General features: G+C 38.8%; 3 protein-coding genes across 3 annotated transcripts; 2 read left to right on the plus strand and 1 right to left on the minus strand.

Moving 5' to 3' along the window:
• Window positions 1-187: 187 nt before the first annotated feature.
• Window positions 188-5,393, plus strand: LOC111588194 (putative protein MSS51 homolog, mitochondrial). The gene is made up of 6 exons (XM_023298416.3): window positions 188-1,434; window positions 2,700-2,849; window positions 2,954-3,078; window positions 3,256-3,819; window positions 3,935-4,028; window positions 4,939-5,393. Exons 1-6 carry the CDS (start codon window positions 1,418-1,420, stop codon window positions 5,141-5,143), a joined length of 1,155 nt encoding a protein of 384 aa, XP_023154184.2. The 5' UTR covers window positions 188-1,417; the 3' UTR covers window positions 5,144-5,393.
• A 1,359-nt stretch (window positions 5,394-6,752) lies between these two features.
• On the minus strand, window positions 6,753-7,649 carry LOC111588198 (myeloid-associated differentiation marker-like protein 2). The gene has a single exon (XM_023298419.3). The coding sequence runs from the start codon at window positions 7,647-7,649 to the stop codon at window positions 6,753-6,755; it is 897 nt and encodes a 298-aa protein (XP_023154187.1).
• Window positions 7,650-9,219: 1,570 nt separating this feature from the next.
• Window positions 9,220-18,674, plus strand: cog7 (component of oligomeric golgi complex 7). The gene is made up of 17 exons (XM_023298406.3): window positions 9,220-9,694; window positions 11,410-11,558; window positions 11,775-11,891; window positions 12,185-12,353; window positions 12,474-12,556; window positions 12,661-12,783; window positions 12,864-13,062; window positions 13,147-13,274; window positions 13,389-13,543; window positions 13,705-13,821; window positions 14,753-14,818; window positions 14,962-15,148; window positions 15,276-15,416; window positions 15,587-15,670; window positions 15,903-16,017; window positions 17,554-17,697; window positions 17,858-18,674. Exons 1-17 carry the CDS (start codon window positions 9,529-9,531, stop codon window positions 18,022-18,024), a joined length of 2,310 nt encoding a protein of 769 aa, XP_023154174.2. The 5' UTR covers window positions 9,220-9,528; the 3' UTR covers window positions 18,025-18,674.
• The last annotated feature ends 1,338 nt before the right edge of the window (window positions 18,675-20,012 follow it).

Genomic DNA, 20,012 nt, shown 5'->3' on the forward strand with positions numbered 1-20,012 from the left:
AGGCCTCGAGGTACATTTTAAAGACCATAAATTACTGCAATGTGTTGTTTCTTTGAGTGTTGCCCTGGATTTGACTGGACTGTAGGACCCAGGCAACACAAGGCTGAACCCAGAATAGGACACGTTCTTAGTGCTAAGTGAAAGTCTCCTTAGGCGAGCTGCAGCTGTTTAGTTTCACTGAAGGTGGATTACACAGCAGTAGTAAAAAAAAAATAGTATGAACCACAGTGTTGAAAGCTACCAAGAGATAAGTCATCAGTCTGTCACAATCTCAGCAAAACTGAATATTACTTCATGTAAAACTACTTAAAAGTATATGTAAAACATGCAATATTTGTTTTTATGTAACATTTTCAAACAAAACTGTAAGCCTTTTGCCTGACGTGATTTACCATAATGACAAAAAGTGATTATCAGCTTGTCAGTGTTCATTATATTTCATTTTATGGCCTTTTTATTATATACCCAGTACTGGTGGTAATGCTGATATCATTGTGTATTCCTACCAGTAACCATTGACAATGCACCTTAAATATCAATTAGGGAACATATAAAGTGACTTAATTATTGGATTAAGTCTTATCTCAATGATTTCCCAAAATACATTAAACACCTAAACTCTAAATTAAGAAATGTATTCTGAACTCAACCATATCTACAAGTCAAATCTAATTAATGTAAATGAAACTTGTCAAAACTGGTGTCGTATATTTGAGAATCCTCTTTAAAGGGTGAAAATAATTAATAATTCTCACCCATGACACCAATACCACAGTGTGAAAAATACCATTGATTGCTGTTCATAGTGATATTTCATAGTGAAACAGTGTGACACTGACCTCTTGTGGATAAAAATGTGAGAAGCACACAGAAAGTACAGGAAGGTTCAGGGGTGTGGAGTTTTCATGTCTGGTTGAGTCAGCATTAAAATGATTTAATTAATTGGTATAATCTTTTCAGTGTTTTAACTGAAATGTGATTATAAATTAGGCCTTATCTCAGAAAAAGTGATGGACTTATGGATATTTCTTGCCAGACTCCTGTACAGTGGGGTCAAAGGGTAAAGATGACCTTGAAGGAGTCCAGACAAAGGTTTATAGTTGCTCCAGAAAACAGGACAAGTCTGACCAGTAGATGAGGGGCTCAAATTTGGGAATTTTGTCTGTCTGTATTTCTATTGGCTGCCTTGCCTCTTCCCCTGAAACTTGCCAGTATGCTTTGATTTTTATTGTCAGTTTCCCACAGGAGTCGAGCTCCTGTGAAGTCAGGAACGGTCTGGATTTGCCAGACATTTCTAGAAGCCACAGCACAGGTGCTATATCTGGCGCTGCATCCCCCCAACAGGCCGCTCACATATCAAACCAGAGCAGAGGAAGCAGCTGAGCAGCCTGAGTCACGCTCATTCACACCACTTACAATGACAGAAACAGAGAGGTAAGTGCAAGAGGTTTTCCCATTTAATTAGTAGCTCATGTGAGTTCTGATCACATTCCTAAATGCTCGCTATATGGCACCTTAAAAAAGGACAGGTATGTGGAGCCACATGCTCAGGAACTGAGTGGCCATGTTGTTGTTTACAGGGACAGCATGACATTTGAGTGGCATGTTGAGACGCTAACATGTTCCATGGCTTCTCTTCATGAGTGCCTCTCTGCTGCATTCGGTTTCTGGCACCATTAAGCTTCAAGGCCCTTTCATGCAACATGTAAACTAAACTTAAAGCTGCATTCCCTTCACTCCCCTCCCTCACACACCAATGAACACAGTCTAAGAATAGAATTGTAGACGGCTTCATAGTCCACTGCTGAACATACAGCATGGACACATTTTATGACACTGTGAAACAACATAAAGAAATTAAGTTAAGTCAACTCATCTTTTCTAGTTTTTTTAATGTAAATATATCAGTTAATTGAACATAAAATGTCTCATTTTGTATTTTCAGACAACTTTAGAACATATGAGTGGGACATTTTGACATTTTGACATTAACTTGGGTCATTTTGACTTAAAATAATGAGTTGAATGAATGAACAAATGAGAGTTCATTCAACTCAATAAAGTAAGTTTATAACAAACAAAATTAGCATGTAAGCAAACTTCCTGGAGTGCATTTTTGGAGAGTTAAAACTCTTGTTTTTGTAGTTTGAGAGAAAACACATGGCAGAAAATTGCTGTGTGTCTTTGTTACATTAAATTATGGTTGTCCCTTTTAGAATACTCAGAATTTTTTTCAAAATGAAAAAAAAATGATTTCAGTAGCTGAGGATGTAACTTTTCAATTTTAAATGAAGAAAAAACTCTTTAAATTTGCACAAAAACAAAACACTGGAATGTGAGTAGTTGCTTCAGCTTAATATCTTAAGTTTATCGAATTTGTTTCCTGAAGTTTATTTAAATTGGCTAATTTTACACTTTCACAACTCATATGTTGACACTGAACTAAATAATAAACCAAAGTACAGTTAAGTCACTTTTTTAAGGCAGCAGAGGAACTTACATTTCTAAGCTGAGTGAACTTAACATTATTTAAAATGAAGCAGAATATTTTGGATATTTTTAACTGCTAATCTATTTACTCAAGTTACCATCAACTGCCTTAATGTAATAATAATAATCAATAAACAAACAAACAGAAAACAGTTAAGAGAATGTCTTTGTATCAAATACATTTTAAGAAGTAACTTTCCCTTTTCCAGAGCTGTTCTGGAGACCAAGGCCAAACCTCTGGCCTTCAGCTCCCAGAAAGAGATGTTCGAGAAGATGGAGGAATCTTTTAAAATCTGTGCTTACTGTGAGAAGCGGCCAAACCAGCTTTCAAACCCACAAAACCTTAAGCGTTGTGCCAGGTAAATAAATACACACATTTAAAAATCAAGCCTGTGCCGCCAAGATATTCCTACATCAAAGTTAAGAATTTACAGACAAGTCTTTGTGTCCTCTCGTTGCCCAGATGTCTGAATGTTTACTACTGCTGTAAGGACTGTCAGAAGAATGACTGGCCCAAACACAAGAAGTTCTGCTCAAAGCTGCGTCAAGCTGCCATTGACAGAGTTGTGGAGTGGCTGGTGTTCAAAGGTAAAAATGGACATGAAGCGCAAATCCACCTAAATTGTTAACGTTAGTGAGAAAAATACAGGTTGATTCCTTCTCTTCAAAGCAATAAATAAAGCATTTAAACTGCTATTGTAGCATCAATGTGCAAAACTGAAGAACTGAACCACTAAACTACATTTTTCCCCCCTCCATCATTAGGTGACCTCCCGTTCCCCACAGAGAAATGGTCAAAGCCCCAGTCGGAGGTGAAGGGTTGGGACGACTGGCTGGCCATGCAGGGGGATCTCACGGCTCGCCTCCATCCCATCTTAAACGGAGCAAACATGAAGGACCTGTGGACCAACGCTGGCAGACCTCGGCCGGACGACGACGACCTGAAGCAGTCGCTGTGGAGGGTTTGCAGCGAGTTCTTCTCCAGGCCGCTGACCATAGCCTGGGGCATGAGGCTGTTTGGTCTGAACCCTTATTCCAAACCTCTCACCGTCCACCTGGTGGGAGTAGGACACAGTGAGACGCTGGGAGCCAAGCTGACGGATTACAACGAGCTGAACAACATGTTCCCTGGACACCAGGGTATAGAGATAGTGATGGTGGGGCCGGAGGTGGTGAAGGGGCCCATAGTGAGGCCTCCTCTGAGAGCATTCGGCCCCAAGCAGAACGTTTACATCAGCGCCTACAAGGGTCTTTATCACCAGTTCTGGGAGGAGCTGGTGGAGAAAGACGAAGCAGCGAGGCCAGACCTGGTGGTCGGATTTCATCCTGGTGAGAACGTCATTTGACGTCATGTAAAATTTTGTGACTTTTACACATTTTTGCGTTGTGTACCAGTAAACTACCACTGAGGAGGAAGTTCTTAATCCTATATTTTCATTTGCAGGGTTCGATGCCAGTCAAGGCCTAGATGAGGGTTGGCTTCCAACTCTTCTGCTCCTCAGGGATTATGATATTCCTTCTCTTTTCACTGCTCTCAAGTGAGTGTTAAAGAAAAGTAGTCTCACAAATTTTAGAATACATCATAGAAATACACCATACTGATAGAAATACACTGGTAAAAAATTATATTTGCTCACGTACTCAACATTTCAGCTTTTTTGCAACTAGATCAAGTTCAATTTTGATGCAGTTTATTTCAATAAACTACATTTATTTGACACAGTTGGTTCCTCTCAACTTTCTAGATTAGGATTTTACAGAAATTGGTATTACTGGTTTATTAAATAAGAAGTTCTGTAATAGATTAAACCATCCCAAAGCATACTCTATAGCAGGGCTGGAAATACAAGAAATACAAGCTTTTTTTCAGCTACTGTCATTTTATCTGGAGATCATTTTCTTGATTAATCAATTAGGTGTTCATAAAATGTCAGAAAATAGTGAAAAAGTGTTACTCTTTCCAAAAGAAATCCAAGATCACAGCTTTAAATGCCTAGTTTTGTCCACAACCCAAAGATATTCAGTTTACTGTCATAGAAAAGTTTTCAAAAAGTAAATAAAAATCTAAACAAACACAAAGCATTCACAATATTCACTTATAAGAAGCTGAAATGAGAGCATTTTAAGGAATTTAAACTTTTGAACCCGATGAATTAATCATCAGAATTGGCAATTCATGTAATAGACAACTAATCAGTTTATTGCTGCAGCTCTACAAAATAAAGCAGTTAAAGGTAGCTGTAATATAAAATACACAGTGACACTGATGCTTTTCTGCTGTATGTTACTAAAATGTATGACATTATGCAAATATGGCAAATGTGTGATGAATGTTCTCTCTCCACAGATGACTGATCCCACACTTTATCCTCCTACTGCTCCTTTATCACTTGGTTAATGTATGTATGTAAAGACCACTGATAACGGCTGCTTGTTGTCCCTCCACAGTGAGACAGAGATGACTTACTCACTGCAGATCCTGCTGGAGTTGGAGATGGACATGAAGGGAAGTGGAGAAAACCCATTTGCATCACTGAAGCCTGAAGTGGTGGGTTCAGGCCCCAACCAGCCTCCCGTCTACTGCAACTCCCACTACTTCTCCTTCCAGGGTCTGCTGGAGACTGTAGAGTTTGAGGAACCAGAGGAGGCCTGAAGGACAACACACTGTTGAGTTTCATGATTTTATTTTTTTTTTTAACTATGAAGTTTGGTTTTTCTATGTATGATGCAATGATGTAAAAATGTCTTAAAATTGTTTCATAGTGTTACCTGGTGGCTAGGTTTGCATTCACTATCTCATTTTAATGGCTCGCACTTCTCAGGACTGAGAGATTTGAATATATTGTCTCTGAGCTATTGTTCTGTTGCCAGAGAAGCAATAAAACTTTACAGTGACAGGCAAATGTCTTCTGATAATTTAAGCTACAATAATTGTTTTTTGTAATTATTAAATATGTGGTAAAGTGGCAAAGTGTCCACTTTGGTTTGACGCAGCATTTTCTCAGTTTTATGGACAAAATTTCAAATACATTTTCATATTATAGCAGCACAGGAATGCAGTATTTAGCATTGGTGCCTTATAGTGAGAAGGTTAGAACCTGCTGTGTGGAGTTTGCATGTTCTCTCTGTGCATGTGTGGGTTTTCTACATGTGCTGCAGCTTCTTCCCACAGTCTAAAGACACTTGGTTGCAACTGGTGATTCTAAACTGACTGTAGGCGTGAGCCTCTCCTCCTGTTAGCTCAACAATGGACTCACTACCTTGCGACTGGACATTCTAGTATGATTTTATCTATTAGTAACTTTTCTATTACAATGATCAGTGAGATTAATCCAAAAAAAAGGCTTCAATTTGCTAGGTAGCATAAAGATTGGACTCTGAAGCAATGGAAGAAGGTCATGTGATCTGATGAGTCCGGATTTACACTGTTCCAGAGTGATGGGGGCATCAGGGTAAGAAGAGAGGTGGATGACGTTATGCTCTCATCATGTCTATTTCCTACCAGCCTGTGGGGGTTATGGTTATGATCTGGGGTTGGTCAGGTTCAGCAACGTTATGTTCCCAAAGAATGAGGTCAGCTGACTACCTGAATATACTGAATGACCAGGTCTTTACATCAGTGGAGCTTTTCTTCCCTGATGGAGTGAGCATGTTCCAAGATGATGATACCAGGATTCATGGGGCTCACATTGTGAATGAGTGGATCAGGGAGCATGAGATGGACTGTCCTCCACAGAGTCCAGACCTCAGCCCCACTGAGAATTTTGGGATGTGCTGTAGAAGACTTTGCGCAGTGTTCTGACTCTCCCTTCATCAATACAAAATCTTGACAGAAAAGTAATCAACACTAGACAGAAATAAATGCTGTGACATTGCAGAAGCAATGAAAAAACTTTGGTTTTAATATATGAACAAAATGAAACTTTGGCAGCTGACTTTATCAAATGTTCATGTAGCAATTCATGCAAATTAGGACAGTTTTAGATATAAAACACCTCATTTGCATATTGAAACGTATAATTGGAGAAACGTTGTAATACAAAAGAGCATTGTCCATTGTTTTTAAAACCAAATTAAATTAGAAAGTATCTCAAAAACATACAGTGAAAACTTGAGGAATCTATCCTCACATACACAATTTGTCTCAAAGCAGCAGTTTTTATTTGATTTAAATGGATCCAGCTGCCCTGTAATAAAAATAAACATACATTTTTTTAAGTTAAGTGGTTCTACAAAGATGATAAACAAAGTCACCAATAAGTTTATGTGCGTTTGAAATCACAGATACCAAGCAGGGTGAAAATGAGATCCAGTGTGAAAAGAATGAGATTCACATATGTAAAAAATGCAACCATGAACTGAATGGCCCATATGCAAAAGCTGGGAGGACAGTCACTGGGACGAGGATTGTGTCTGAACATGAAAATGGGCCACATGATAGCAGCAAATATGTACAGCACAACGGAGATCACCAGGAAGATGAAGACGAACCTGTCGAGATTAAAGGGCAAACATTTCTTCAGTTTCTTGAGGATGTTGGTGGCTATGATCAGAGGGAGGATGGGGAAGGGAATGATGTAGGCTATAACACACAGGATCAGAGCTGGCTTGTCTCTGTAACCAGTCAGTGATATAAAAATCATGCAGCTCACAAAGGCCTCCAGAACCTTCCAGAATCCAGGCAGAGCAGCCAGGTAGCTCCCCTTCTTCTTGTCCAGGATTTTGTCTTTCACCACTTCAAGCGTGTAGACGAAGCCGCACAAGAAAGCAAAAATACTCACTATCCAGCCGTACAGGCACTTCAGGCAGGCGTAAAAGTTGGCGTAGGTGATGGCGACGGAGACGGTCATGAGCGTAGAGGACATGGCCATCCCTGTGGTGAAGTCAGACCAGTCCATGCAAAACATGTTGAGAATAATATCAAGCTTGAACAGCTCGATAATGGTGATGATGAGGGTCATGATGGGGCAGAAGGCCCAGGTGAACATAGCGTAGATCCAGTAAGTGTGGCTGCTCCCTCCTCTGAAGGCAGCCAGGAGGAAGGTGACCAGAGACAGAATGATCTGAGCCATGTGCAGCCCTCCTCGTCCAGACATCAGAGTGGAAGGACTAAACACCGCTTTGGACACTGTGTCCTTAATGTCATCTATTACTCCCATCTCCTTAAATGAACTGCAGAGCTGTTGAAGTGTCCTTGTTGTGAATGTTCTTCCAGACAGCTGCTAGAAGCTGGTTGAGGTATGTTTGACGTGTGTTTTCTGCTGCCTTCCAGCTCTACTTTCCATGAAAACTGTTACTGCCTTCATGGTTTGCATAATATTCATTGAACACACAGTGTGTAGAGATAATTTTCTACTGCAGCAGATAGGAAATAAATGAAAGACTGGAAGTCTGAAAGCACGACAATATAAAGTTACTATTTCCATAGTCATGAATAACATTTTTAAGAATTAAATTTCAAAATAATAATATCTTTCTTCATGTTACAGGGCAGCAGGAGATGAATCACTCCAAATACAGGGTGAAGAAAGTGTTTTTTTTTTTTTGCATAAAACCATGACAAGCAATGGAAAGGGAAAATTTCCCATAGAAGAAGTATATTTCTAGCGCAGGAGAAACCTGTGTCAGTTCTCAAAGATGTATGTCAACTAAAAAATGACAGGCTGCAGATATCGAGCAACAGCATCAATATTCATTATGAACACCATTCTTCCAAAAGATATTCCTTCCATCTGTTGTTTTGATGATGGTGGTGGACACGTTAATCTGAAACCTTTTATAGCTGTTCCCTTAGATTGAGATCTGATGACTGCAAAGGCCACAGCATGCGACTTCCAACATTTTCATTAAAACCATACAGTAGATAGTTGATTTTTCTTATTATGGAAGAACCCGCCCCACCAGGATAGAAATGTTTCATCACAGGATAAATGTGATCACTCAGAACAACTTTGTATCAGTATGTTTTGATCCTTCCATCTAAGGGGATAAGGGGTCCCAAATCCTGCCGGCACAAAGTCCCTCACAACAAAACCATCACATCCCTCATGCTGAAGTCAGGGGTTTATTTTTTCTTTAATTTGTCACCCATCTGTATACATATATTCAGTTAGGTATGACTAACATTTATACTCATATGTAAACTGTGTAGTCTAAAATACAGTTTCTGTCAAGTTTACATAACCTGGAAGTAAGAATTACCTGAGAGATAAGTTCAGAGTAAACAAGCCCCAAAATAAATAAATAAATAAATAAATAATGACATATAATGACAACACAAGAACTTAATAATAATAATGATAATCATATTATTATTATTATTATTATTATTATTATTATTATTATTATTATTATTATTATTATTATTATTATTATTATTATTATTATTATTATTATTATTATTATTATTATTATTATTATTATTATTATTATTATTATATTTTAAAACAAAATATAGAAGAAGAAGAAGAATTATTACTATCCATATTATAGCAAAAGCACGTTTCTGCACGGACATGCTTACGTGTGACACTGCTTTAAGCTAACCATTTTGTGTGTAGCCCCTTTTTAACGCTTAAAAAGTAATATATTTTAAATAAGAAATAAAAAGAAAAAACCGAGCGCAAATAATCACATTTTGCTAATAAAACGTCTTTTCTTGATTCTGCTGATGGGGTTTGATGTAGCAGGTCAGTTTGTGTGAGCTAATGTTTCTGGGGAAGGTAAACAGAACGCACCAGAGGAAGTTGTTGTCAGTAGCATTGCTAGCATCAGACATTAGAAGTATGTCTTTACTTTTCTCCCTGTAGAACCGTAGACCTTTAAAAATAACTCTGGAGGAGGCTGTCGCATTGTTGGAACTGTATTTAGTTGTGATGATAATTTCATTTTCTTGGGCTATTTATTTTATATTCGTGTCGAAGCCTCTGTTTGGGAAGAATTAGCTCGCCAGCGTTAGCTATGGGTCGATGACACAGACTGCACCAGAAGAGTTTTCCTGAGCGCCGCCCAGCTTCTTGCACTTGTGAAGAAGCAAAGATGGATTTCTCTAAGTTCCTGGACGACGATTTTGATGTGAAAGACTGGGTGAACGGAGCCTTCAAGGTGGTGCAGAAGGACGCTCCGGGGAAGGCGGACACACACGCAGCTACACTGGTCATGAAGCTGCAGCTGTTCATCCAAGAAGTCAACAACAGCATCGAGGGTCAGTAGTTTAAATCAACTATCAGTATGTAGAAGTATGTATTTTCATCTCTCGTGCTAATGTTTTCTCATGCTGCAGTTTATTCGTCTTTATTGTGCAGACACACTTAGCTAAACCTAATTCAATCTATTAAAAGTGTCCCTCAGTAATTAATAATACTACTTATTGACAGACTTCACTGCCTTAGCTTGAGTGCTGTTTGTCTTTGTTCAAATCAGATACAATTATTAGAAATACCTCTCAGTGTAACACAAATACAGTTCAACCTCACGGCAAGCAACAGTCTCCCAAAATGAAGTTGATTCACCTGCTTGTCAAGAATAAGCACTGAAAAACAAAAATTTAAAGGTAGGGTTTATTTTGTTGAGGCTGCATTTGACAACATTAATTATAGTCAGGAGTAGCTAATAAACTGGCAACTGAGTTGTGTTCTGTGCTTTTATTTTATAGTTTGGATTGCTACATGCCATCCACACTCTATCTATCTATCTATCTATCTATCTATCTATCTATCTATCTGTCTATCTATCTATCTATCTATCTATCGTTTAGAGCTGCAACAATTTATTGGTTAATTTTCAACTATTTTGATTAATTAGTTTAAGTATTTTTTTGAAACAAAAATGTCAAAATGCCTATATTCCATTTGTAATTTTTTGACTTTATATCTTTGAATTGTGGACAAAACAAGACGTGAGTATGTCAAGTGAAAAACTAATGATCGAAAAAATATTTGTCGCATTGTTTGACTTTTAAAATAATCTCAGATTGCAGTCCTGGCCAAGAGTAGTTAATAATTTACCAACTGATTTTATGTAATTGTTGTTATTTATGCTTTTCTTTGCTTACTTGGATGTTTTTTTTCTGCATGTAGTTTATACAATATGGCAGTATACTGTATATCTACACGGTTATTTATCATCACCTCTGTCACTGTAAAAGCTAATGCCGTGAGCTGTTTTCCTTTACAGAAATGAATCTAATGTAGTTTGATGTAGAAACCCATTAGTTTAAAAAAAATCCTCATAATTGATCATTTACAGCAATTCATATTACACAATAATAATGTTTTAGACTAGAACAGTTTGGGGAAAAAATATTCAGTTTGCTCTTATGTGGGGAAAAAAGGAAGTGCATCATATCCTCATATCTGAGGAGTTAGAAATGGCAAGTATTTGACATCACTGCATACATACTAAATTATCAATTAAGACGATTATTTATTTTCTGCCAACTGATCGTTTATCTAATCATTATAGTTCTATTAATGTTAGAGCTGCTATATCCAGTACATCAGCAGGGAACCACTAAAACTAGTGATGAGACAGTTGTTTTAAATTTTCCTTTCTTTCCATTTCTAAGTCAGGATTATTAGGCAAGGATAACATTTACATGCATTATGTATAAAGTAGGAAGCTGTGACCCTGCCATTTTTGAAAGTTTGATGACATTAAAAAATCTAAAATTTGAATTGAAAAAAAGTTCAATTTGAGTTTTAAAGGTCACGACAACATTTATGTGTTGCATAACCAAAATAATTACAGAAGATATTATACTAATCACTGCAGGCATGGCAGTTAAGATTGTTTTTATTTTGAGCTTCATTTTGATCAGAACCACAGTGCCACAATTATGAGGTAATGTTATGACAATCAGAATTTTCCTGGGATGTCGTGTAATGACTGAGCAGCTGCTGACTGCGTATCGTTGTGCAGAGAGCAGTAATCAGGCCCTTCAAAATATGCCCCGAGTGCTGAGAGATGTGGAGGCATTGAAACAAGAGGCGTCCTTCCTGAAGGAGCAAATGGTCCTGGTCAAAGAGGACATCAAGAAGTTTGAGCAAGACACTGTGCAATCCATGCAGGTGTGTGAGCAGTTCAGTCACTATATCTGAAGTATATTTGTCAAGTAATGCATGGCATGGAAAACAATAATACAGATCCGCAATGACATACGTTATTCAAGCAATTTTGTGATAATAAGCATGTGATAGTCAAAGCCTGACAGTGGCATCAGCTGTGCATGTTTCTCTGAGGATATTTAGGCTTCAATTAATTGTTGTTTGGATCATATTCATCAGGTCCTGGTGGAGATCGATCAGGTGAAGAGCCGAATGCAGCTGGCCGCTGAAGCGCTGCAGGAGGCAGACAAATGGAGCACACTGAGTGCAGACATCGAGGAGACCTTCAAAACACAGGTATAAATGAAGGAAACTGCCACAGCACTTTACTTGTGGTGTGTTTGTCTGGCCTCATAATAACAAACTTTTGTTACTCCTCTGAACCCACATTTTTAAGAGAATCCAAGCCTCCTGTCAATTGACATTCAAAGACTAAAAATCTTTACCTCGGCATTTGATGGAAACGGATTGTGTTGAGATTTGAAAAGAACATCAAAATATTGAATTTCTGACAGTGTAATTACTTTCCATTGTCATTCACCAACAAATGTATAGAATTTTAAGATATATTTTTCTTCTGCTTTTTCCAGGACCTTGCAGTGATTTCCTCTAAGCTGACCAGCATGCAGAACAGCCTGTCCATGCTGGTGGACACACCAGACTATTCTGAGAAGTGTGTCCACCTGGAGGCTCTGAAAAACAGACTGGAGGCCATGGCCAGCCCACAAATAGTAGCTACTTTTAATTCCATGTCTATAGGTAAGACCACTGGAGGAAAGTCTTTTGTTTGTCAAATTTATTCCATCTTCTGTGCCTTTGTTTATTGTGGTTTGCTTTCAGTGCACACTAAGTATACATATATTTTTCTCCTCTCTGCAGACCAAGCCAAGCTGTTTGTTAAAGTCTTCACAGAGATAGACAGAATGCCGCAGCTTCTTGCGTACTACTACAAGTGTCACAAGGTAGGTGCTACAGGCCCTAATCAATCAATAAACCATAACAAAATCAGTATCTCTTACTCTTTAAGTGTTGGTATGTAAATAAATGTCGGTTTTGGCATCTCTAGGGCCAGCTGGTGAGCATGTGGCAGGATCTCTCTCAGAGCGAGCTCAGTCTGAATCAGCAGCTGTCTGAATTCTACGACACTTTGCTCTCCACGTGGCACTCTCAGCTTCAGTGGAGCAGCCAGGTGAGGCATACAACAAGATAGACACTTAAGTGATTATATTTCAGCAAGAAGTTCTAACCCATTATTTGAAATAATTGCAGGTGTTCAAGAACCCGTATGAAGTGGTGACAGTGCTGCTGATCCAGACTCTGGGCGCCATGGTGCCGTCCATCCCCGTATGCCTGAGCACAGCCATGGAGCGGGCATCCCAAGAGCAGCGTCTGGACACCCTGCTGGAGCTCCATAACACAGCATCCACCTTCGGACACAGCCTGGAAGCCGCCATGCTGCCACACCTGGGTCAGTACAGAGATATGACAATACTGCAGAGACTGAAAGCACAGGAGTTTTGGTCCTTATGTTCTGTTTGTGTTTCCTCTCTAGGTGAGAATAACCTCCTGAAGGTGAATGAGCTGGTCTGTGCGCTGTATGATCCCTACAAATCTTATCAACTACAGTATGGAGATCTGGAGGAAGCTCACCTCCTCATCCAGATCAGCGCTGTACCTTTGGTTAGACACCACATACATACACTCAATATAGTAATTTGTGCATGTCATTTTCACTTTATCCTTCATTTATGCTAGCTCCTATGTCACATATTCTGTATTCTCTTCTCTCTGTAGGAACACGGGGAGGTGATTGATTGCGTAGAAGAATTGAGCCACTCCGTTGGAAAGTTGTTCGGTCTGGCGAGTGCTGCTGTGGACCGCTGCGTCAAACTCACTGATGGACTTGCTGTGTGTGGCCTCCTCAAAGCTCTCAAAGCTGTCTTCACCAAGTAAACATCCCATTTTCATAATCACAGCAATAAGCTACTACATAAATCAAAAAGCCCCACACGCCATAGTCGTTTCATTTATAGCAACAATTAGTCTGATTTTAGAACATGTGGATATTAAACGATTTATGCCACCAGTTTTATTGTTGTGCTCATTCTAGGTATGTGTCGGACTTCTCCACAACACTCCAATCAATTCGAAAGAAGTGTAAACTTGAGGATACGCCGAGTTCATCTGCTTTCCAGGAGGACTGGACAGCCTTCCAGAACTCAGTCAGGTTAGTGTTTTTTTTCTTACATTTGAGATAATTTAACCCTTTGAATCCCCACATTTGCAGGTGGGTTTAAAAGGCACATTTTCTTTAAATGAAAGGAAACTGCAGAAGTTATACAATTCATGATATTCAATGATCCAAAGTGTAAATCATCAAATTTCCAACAGTCTTTAAAAGTATCATGTGTAAAGAAGAAATCAGTTTGGAAATACAGTCAAATCTAAGCTTAAAATAGTGTTATTTCATCAAAACCACTGTATCTTAGATTGTCTTCGTCAAACATTCAACAAAAATAAACTGTTTACACTGACCAGATGTTGCAAAAAATAAAAAAATTAAGAATTCTTTGCTCCTTAGTGAAACTTAGTGAAAGACAGGATTGACTGAACTGCAACCAACATTCATTTGACAGAAATTCTGTGACATTTGGGATGAACTGCAGGCCGTGTTTGCACAGAGCAGGCGACAAGAGAGATTGATAGAAAATAAAGCATTTTTTGTCAATAAAATAAATGCAGCATGACCGAAATGTGATATAGAGTTGTCAGCACGTTGGTGTGCAGAGTAGTGTGAAAAACACTGACTTTGTAGTGGTTGTGGAAATGTAAATAGGCCTAGCTGTGCATGTTGAATAACTTGATTCCATTTTTTCATTTTTTTTGTAAAATAATTAATCAAAGAATTCAACTTTTCTTTCTTTTCTTATGATTTATGGCATTATGAGTGTGTCATAATGCACAGAAGACATCTTGAGTTCTCTCTGCTTCTAGCCGTGGTTGTGCTGTTTCCATAGAGATGCAAGACTTGATATATTGTAGTGAAAAATGAGACCACGGGAGCAACCCTTCAAAAACTGCTTGGAGAGAGTTCATTGGATTGCAGATTTTTAAACAGAAAGATCTCTGTGTTACTGATGTTGTATTGTCTTTTGCAGGATCATTGCCACATGTGGAGAGTTGCTGAGACAATGTGGAGCCTTTGAGCAACAGCTGTCAAACAGGTAAGAGACATAATTATTATCGATATTTCTTAATCTTGTTCCCAGTCACCTGAAACCATGATTATTTTTTTTTAAACTGTGAGCACAGAGTCAGTAAGTTACAGAGTCAGATTTTAAAGAAATGAATGCAATCCTTGCCGCAGGATCCTGGGCACAGCAGGAAAGTACTTGTCAGAGTCGTACAGCCCACGCAGCCTGGCAGGCATCCAGGAGGCCAGTTCCACAGAGAGGAAGAGCGCCACCAAGAACCCTTGGCAGGAATACAACTACCTACAGAGGGGAAACGTGGCAGAATACAACAACCTGATGGAAGTTCTTTACTCATTAAAGGTGTGATGGAGCGCTTGGTGTCACATTATTAAGAGCTGTTGATGTTTTCTCAAGGAAGCTGTTACACTTGGCTCATCAAGGGCCCTCTGCGTCTGTTCTCATTCGTCTCTTTCCCCTCGCCTTGCAGGAGAAGGGCACGGGGAACTCCAGCTTGTTAGCTGAGCCCAGAACAGCTCTGACCAGACTCAACCAGCAGGCCAACCAGCTGGCCTTCGACTCTGTCTTCCTGCAGATCAAACACCAGCTCTGCCTCGTCTCCAAGATGGAGGTGAGTACGTGTCAAGTTTCCAGATCATTTGATTTCAAATAATGACAGATAAGATTTGAGCGCTGAGAGGTTTCAGATTGACTGTGCACGTGCGTTTGAGTGCTGGATGTAGCGTATCAGTTTTAGTCCAATCTCACGCTGTTTGATTTGTGCTCCTCGTTTGTGTTAAGAATCAAGAGGCGCCTGGTTTTGGAGAGAGCTACACCGAGGACCTGCCTACTTTCAGCCTGTCACCACAAGAATACATTACAAATGTAAGTCAGGTTAGACTGTATTATAGGTCATCTCATTCTGTTAATAATAATAAATGATACTAAATTGTAAAGCAAAGATAAGTATAAAAAAAACTGTTGGATTTATGTGCTAAGATAGAAGTGAAATTACTACTTTTTTTTGCATGTTCACAACTGAAAAAGGTCCAGTGTATATAATAGTGTAGATCCCAGACAGCAGATGAACCAAACATGGCTTTGTTTCCCCTCATAGATAGGACAGTACCTGATGTCTCTGCCACTCCACCTGGAGCCTTTTGTGACACAGGAGGACCCGGCACTGGAGATGGCCTTACATGCTGGGAAGCTGCCTTTCCCTCCAGAGCAAGGTTACCGTCGATCAGCCCCGATTTTCTTCTAAATCTGTCTCTCCACAGGATATTTGTCTTTTGTCTCCTCTGTTTCCCACTTTTCTGGCTTTGCTGCTTACTTTATCTTCAACAGCGCTACTTCTACAAATCCCTAATAATCTGCACTTGTAGCTTTCATCCATCATTTTTCCTCAAGCGTCAATGACAGAAATAGAGACCTACTTGTACAACTGCTGCCATTATTGAGCATAATGGAAGACGATGAAGCTGAGAATGCATTGACATTAATATTTTAAGCTGACGGTTTTTTGGGTTTTTTTTTTTGCTTCAGTTCATTGAAACAAGCTCTTCAAGTATGATTGTGTATTTGTAGCATCATGATGTCAGTCATTTTGGTTACTGGGAGGTTGCACTAACTGCTGTAGGTTTAGACAGTGTCAGTAGAGTCCAACCCGGTCCAGTGTAAAAATTACACACAGGCTCTATTTAACATGGGAGGTTTTATAAATTTTTGCTTCTCTCCTGTTCTCTGTGCTCACAGATGTTATATTTTATTAGAGCTGGCATACAGATTTATCTGCTTTTGTTGTCAGTGGATGGAACGATATTGATATAGTGACTGAAATGTGGCTCATTAAGATTACATGCTAACCAGCAGTCACTACCAAGCTGCTGCGCTAAAATCTGTTTTCATGAAATTCAAAGTTACTAAAGTTAGTAAACAATTGCACAATAAGGAAAAAAGGAGTTGCTTTATTTGCCTATAAAATATCCCCATGTCCATGTTGCAGTTTGTTTAATAAACAGATCACTCTTTTTAACTTTGTTAAGGGATTTAATAGAGAGGCAGGTTACTTATAGAGTTGCGTTAAATAATAAACCCCTTGTTATAATTTAGTTTCATCATGCTGGAGTTCTCAGTTTAACCCTACAGTTTTGCACTTTAAATGTAAACATTTGTTTATATTTCATACTGTGCTGCATTATAGGGTGACATACAGTTTTTCAAAATCAACTGAACGTAAATGAAAGGCAGTTTCACTTTTTTGTAGGAAAATTAACCCTGTGACGCCTCAGTATATTTAGAATTATAGAAAAAACTAATTGTTTTTGTTTTTCCAGCTGATGCTAAATTAAATGGAGATTGTTTATTTGTCTATTAAACAGATATATAATAATGTAGGTCACACTCCGACTGGTCCTACATGAAACCAGTGCTTGCAAAAGGTTCCGAGGTACATATTGAATATGCACAAACCAGCATTGGGGGAATGGATATGCCATCTCAGCTGCAGTCTGAATGAAAGTGGTACGATGCGAATTTGCGGCGATCGGCGTTAAGGGGTTAACGATTTTAATTCAGCAGCTAATTGGTAAAACAGTCAATAGATGAATCAATAGGAGCATCGCTGTTACTGGGAGCCCTTACCCTTGTTTCCCTGACACTATTTATGTTAAAAAAACTCTACAAAAATTCCTTAGTGTCTGCGTCTTGTCTCCATTCCATCCTGTGAACTGCTGCCCTTCTGAAACACCACCTTCCTTCTGTCCCAGGTGATGACCTTCCTGAGCTGGACAACACAGCAGACTACTGGTTGGGCTCAATTGCTCGGGCAACCATGCAGACCTACTGTGATGCCATTTTGCTGATCCCCCAACTGAGCACCCATTCCGCTAAACAGCTGGCCACAGATATCGGTAACCAAAACTCTGGACAGACACGTTCTAAATGCCTTCTGACAGCTACATTCAACAGTTGCATATAGTTCTACTATGTGGGGATCCACCGAAAGGCACAGTGAGTTAAGTTGATGTGTTTGCACCGTTTGAGTTGATGACTCCTGTTTCTGCTCCGCAGATTATCTGAGTAACGTGATGGACGCTCTGGGCCTGCAGCCGTCTCGCGCCCTGCAGCACATCGTCACGCTGCTCAGAGCTAAACCAGAAGACTACAGGCAGACGGCCAAACTGCTGCCTCGTCGACTGGCCTCCACCATCGCTGCACTGCGCGGCATCGACTACTAACAGCAGGGGAGAAGGACTATAGGTACAGTGACTCTCAGAGCGGCACTGGGGACTTCCTGCTGAAGAATGTGATATTAGTAGCAGCTGGTTTACATGTTACAGTCCCTTGAATCTCACATTTGCTACTGATGATTCTCAGTTGGGGCTGCAGCATTTTAGAATCTGTTTATCCAGGTAAGTATGGGATTTATGGGAATGTTAAGCGACTGAAATCAGGTTGGTTCTCGCGTTTTTTTTTACTGATTAGCAAGTTTGGCTTTAAATGATGTCTCACCAGTGATGTTGCCTTCAAGTCAAAATATTACTGTTTCTTGACTTCTCATATATAGTTTCTGCATTTATTAGATGGGGAGAGACTGTGTTAGAGCATTTTTAAAAATCTAAATGACCAATATATTAGACATACATCATACTAATATAATTAATTTTGGCTATTAAATTATATAGAGGTAATATTTCTAATACGTGCTGTATTGAGCTTCACGTTCACTGGTTAGCTTCTGAGGTAAAGGAAGAGGTGATTTATATCTGTGTTATTGTAGCGAGGGCTGGACTGATAATATGGAGACTCTTCATGTGGATGTTTTTGGTTTTTTTCATCTTTTTTCATGCAGTAATGTGAAAATCTACATAAAACGGTATCATCAACACGTTAACGTATCCTAGTGAGTTATTTTTATGAAGGTTTTTTTGTATTTATTAGTTGAAAAATTATTCTAGTTTAATAAACATACGGCCATTTCTTGACAATAGCTTTATTCCTACAGTCATGAACTATCCGTCATGTTTCACTGTTTAACATTTCAAACTGATGTTGAATGTATTCTCACCCTCAAGTCATGAAAATTGGCATGTCTGTCACAGTTAACTCTCGGAGGAATACATGTTGCCGTGGAGGATTTTGCTGTAACACCGAGGTAAGACGACTGACTGAGAGGAATGACTCGGAGGGTATTTGAGATTTCAGCAAATGCTAAAACTGTTTCTCCAGAAGGACTAGAATTATATTTTTTTTTAGAGTTGTGGTTGGACAGTCAAATTGTTTAAAGACGTTCTCAACTGAAAATCTTTCTTAACCTTATTAACGTGTTTTTTTTTATATTCTAGGAGATACATAAATGAAATAAGCAGTCAATACCATCACTGAGTATTTCTTACTTGAAACTACAGTGTATTGATAACTGTCTTTAAAACACAGATTTAGACCTCTGGGGTTTCATACATCATAAACCTGCTTGTTTCAACTTTCTGTATTTTTCTGAAGAATCTGTTTCTGCCTCATACATGTATTGGCTGAATTACTCCAATTTTACAACTAGTAAAAAGAACAGTAGTTTTACAGTATTTAAGCAGAATTGTAAGTGAGCTGGTGTGCTTAAGCTGCACTAAGTGGGGAGAAATGAGTGCAGAGGGAGGCAGAAACTTCATAGATCTGTATATTGTATCAGAAGCAACAGTGTAGAGTTATTTCTAAAATGTTTTAAGGCTGAACGTATGAAATTTGGATTCACAGAGATGAGTTTTTAGGTGTAAAATCAATAACTAGAGAGGGACTTAAATGTATCACATTACAGGGACGTAATCTGAGGCCTCAATAACATCTTCATCTTCATTTTTTATCATGTAACATAACTTATGAGAGTGATAATATTCTTAAAACATCATTTAGGGGTTTAATCAATGACTGGAGAGGGACTTTAATGATGCTATTTTAGGCGCTGGAAAACTGATGGCCATTTTTCACAGTTTTAAACTACAAGGATAATTAGATTATCATTGAAATCATTAGTAGATTATCCATTTAAGTCAGTTGTCAAGCAAAAACACTAAGCATTATACTATATTCTTATCGAATGTGAAGATTTTCTGTTTTCTGATATTAAACTGAATATCTGTGGATTTTGGGTTACAACTTGCAGACGTCACCTTGGATTTCCTGCCACTTCTTGACAGAGCAAACCATTAATCCCCTGGTTAATACAATAATC

The sequence above is a fragment of the Amphiprion ocellaris genome, chromosome 18 (genome assembly GCF_022539595.1).
Source record: "Amphiprion ocellaris isolate individual 3 ecotype Okinawa chromosome 18, ASM2253959v1, whole genome shotgun sequence".
Classification (NCBI taxonomy): Eukaryota; Metazoa; Chordata; class Actinopteri; family Pomacentridae; genus Amphiprion; species Amphiprion ocellaris.

Excerpts from the sequence above, each read along its gene's own strand:
- LOC111588194 (XM_023298416.3), top strand. Across the intron at positions 3,079-3,255 it reads GGAGTGGCTGGTGTTCAAAG|GTGACCTCCCGTTCCCCACA; the intron begins GTAAAAATGGAC and ends CTCCATCATTAG. Across the intron at positions 3,820-3,934 it reads GGTGGTCGGATTTCATCCTG|GGTTCGATGCCAGTCAAGGC; the intron begins GTGAGAACGTCA and ends TTTCATTTGCAG.
- cog7 (XM_023298406.3), top strand. The coding sequence starts at position 9,529 with ATGGATTTCTCTAAGTTCCTGGACGACGATTTTGATGTGAAAGACTGG. Across the intron at positions 13,063-13,146 it reads CGCCATGCTGCCACACCTGG|GTGAGAATAACCTCCTGAAG; the intron begins GTCAGTACAGAG and ends TTTCCTCTCTAG. Across the intron at positions 14,819-14,961 it reads GAGCAACAGCTGTCAAACAG|GATCCTGGGCACAGCAGGAA; the intron begins GTAAGAGACATA and ends TCCTTGCCGCAG.
- LOC111588198 (XM_023298419.3), bottom strand. The coding sequence starts at position 7,649 with ATGGGAGTAATAGATGACATTAAGGACACAGTGTCCAAAGCGGTGTTT.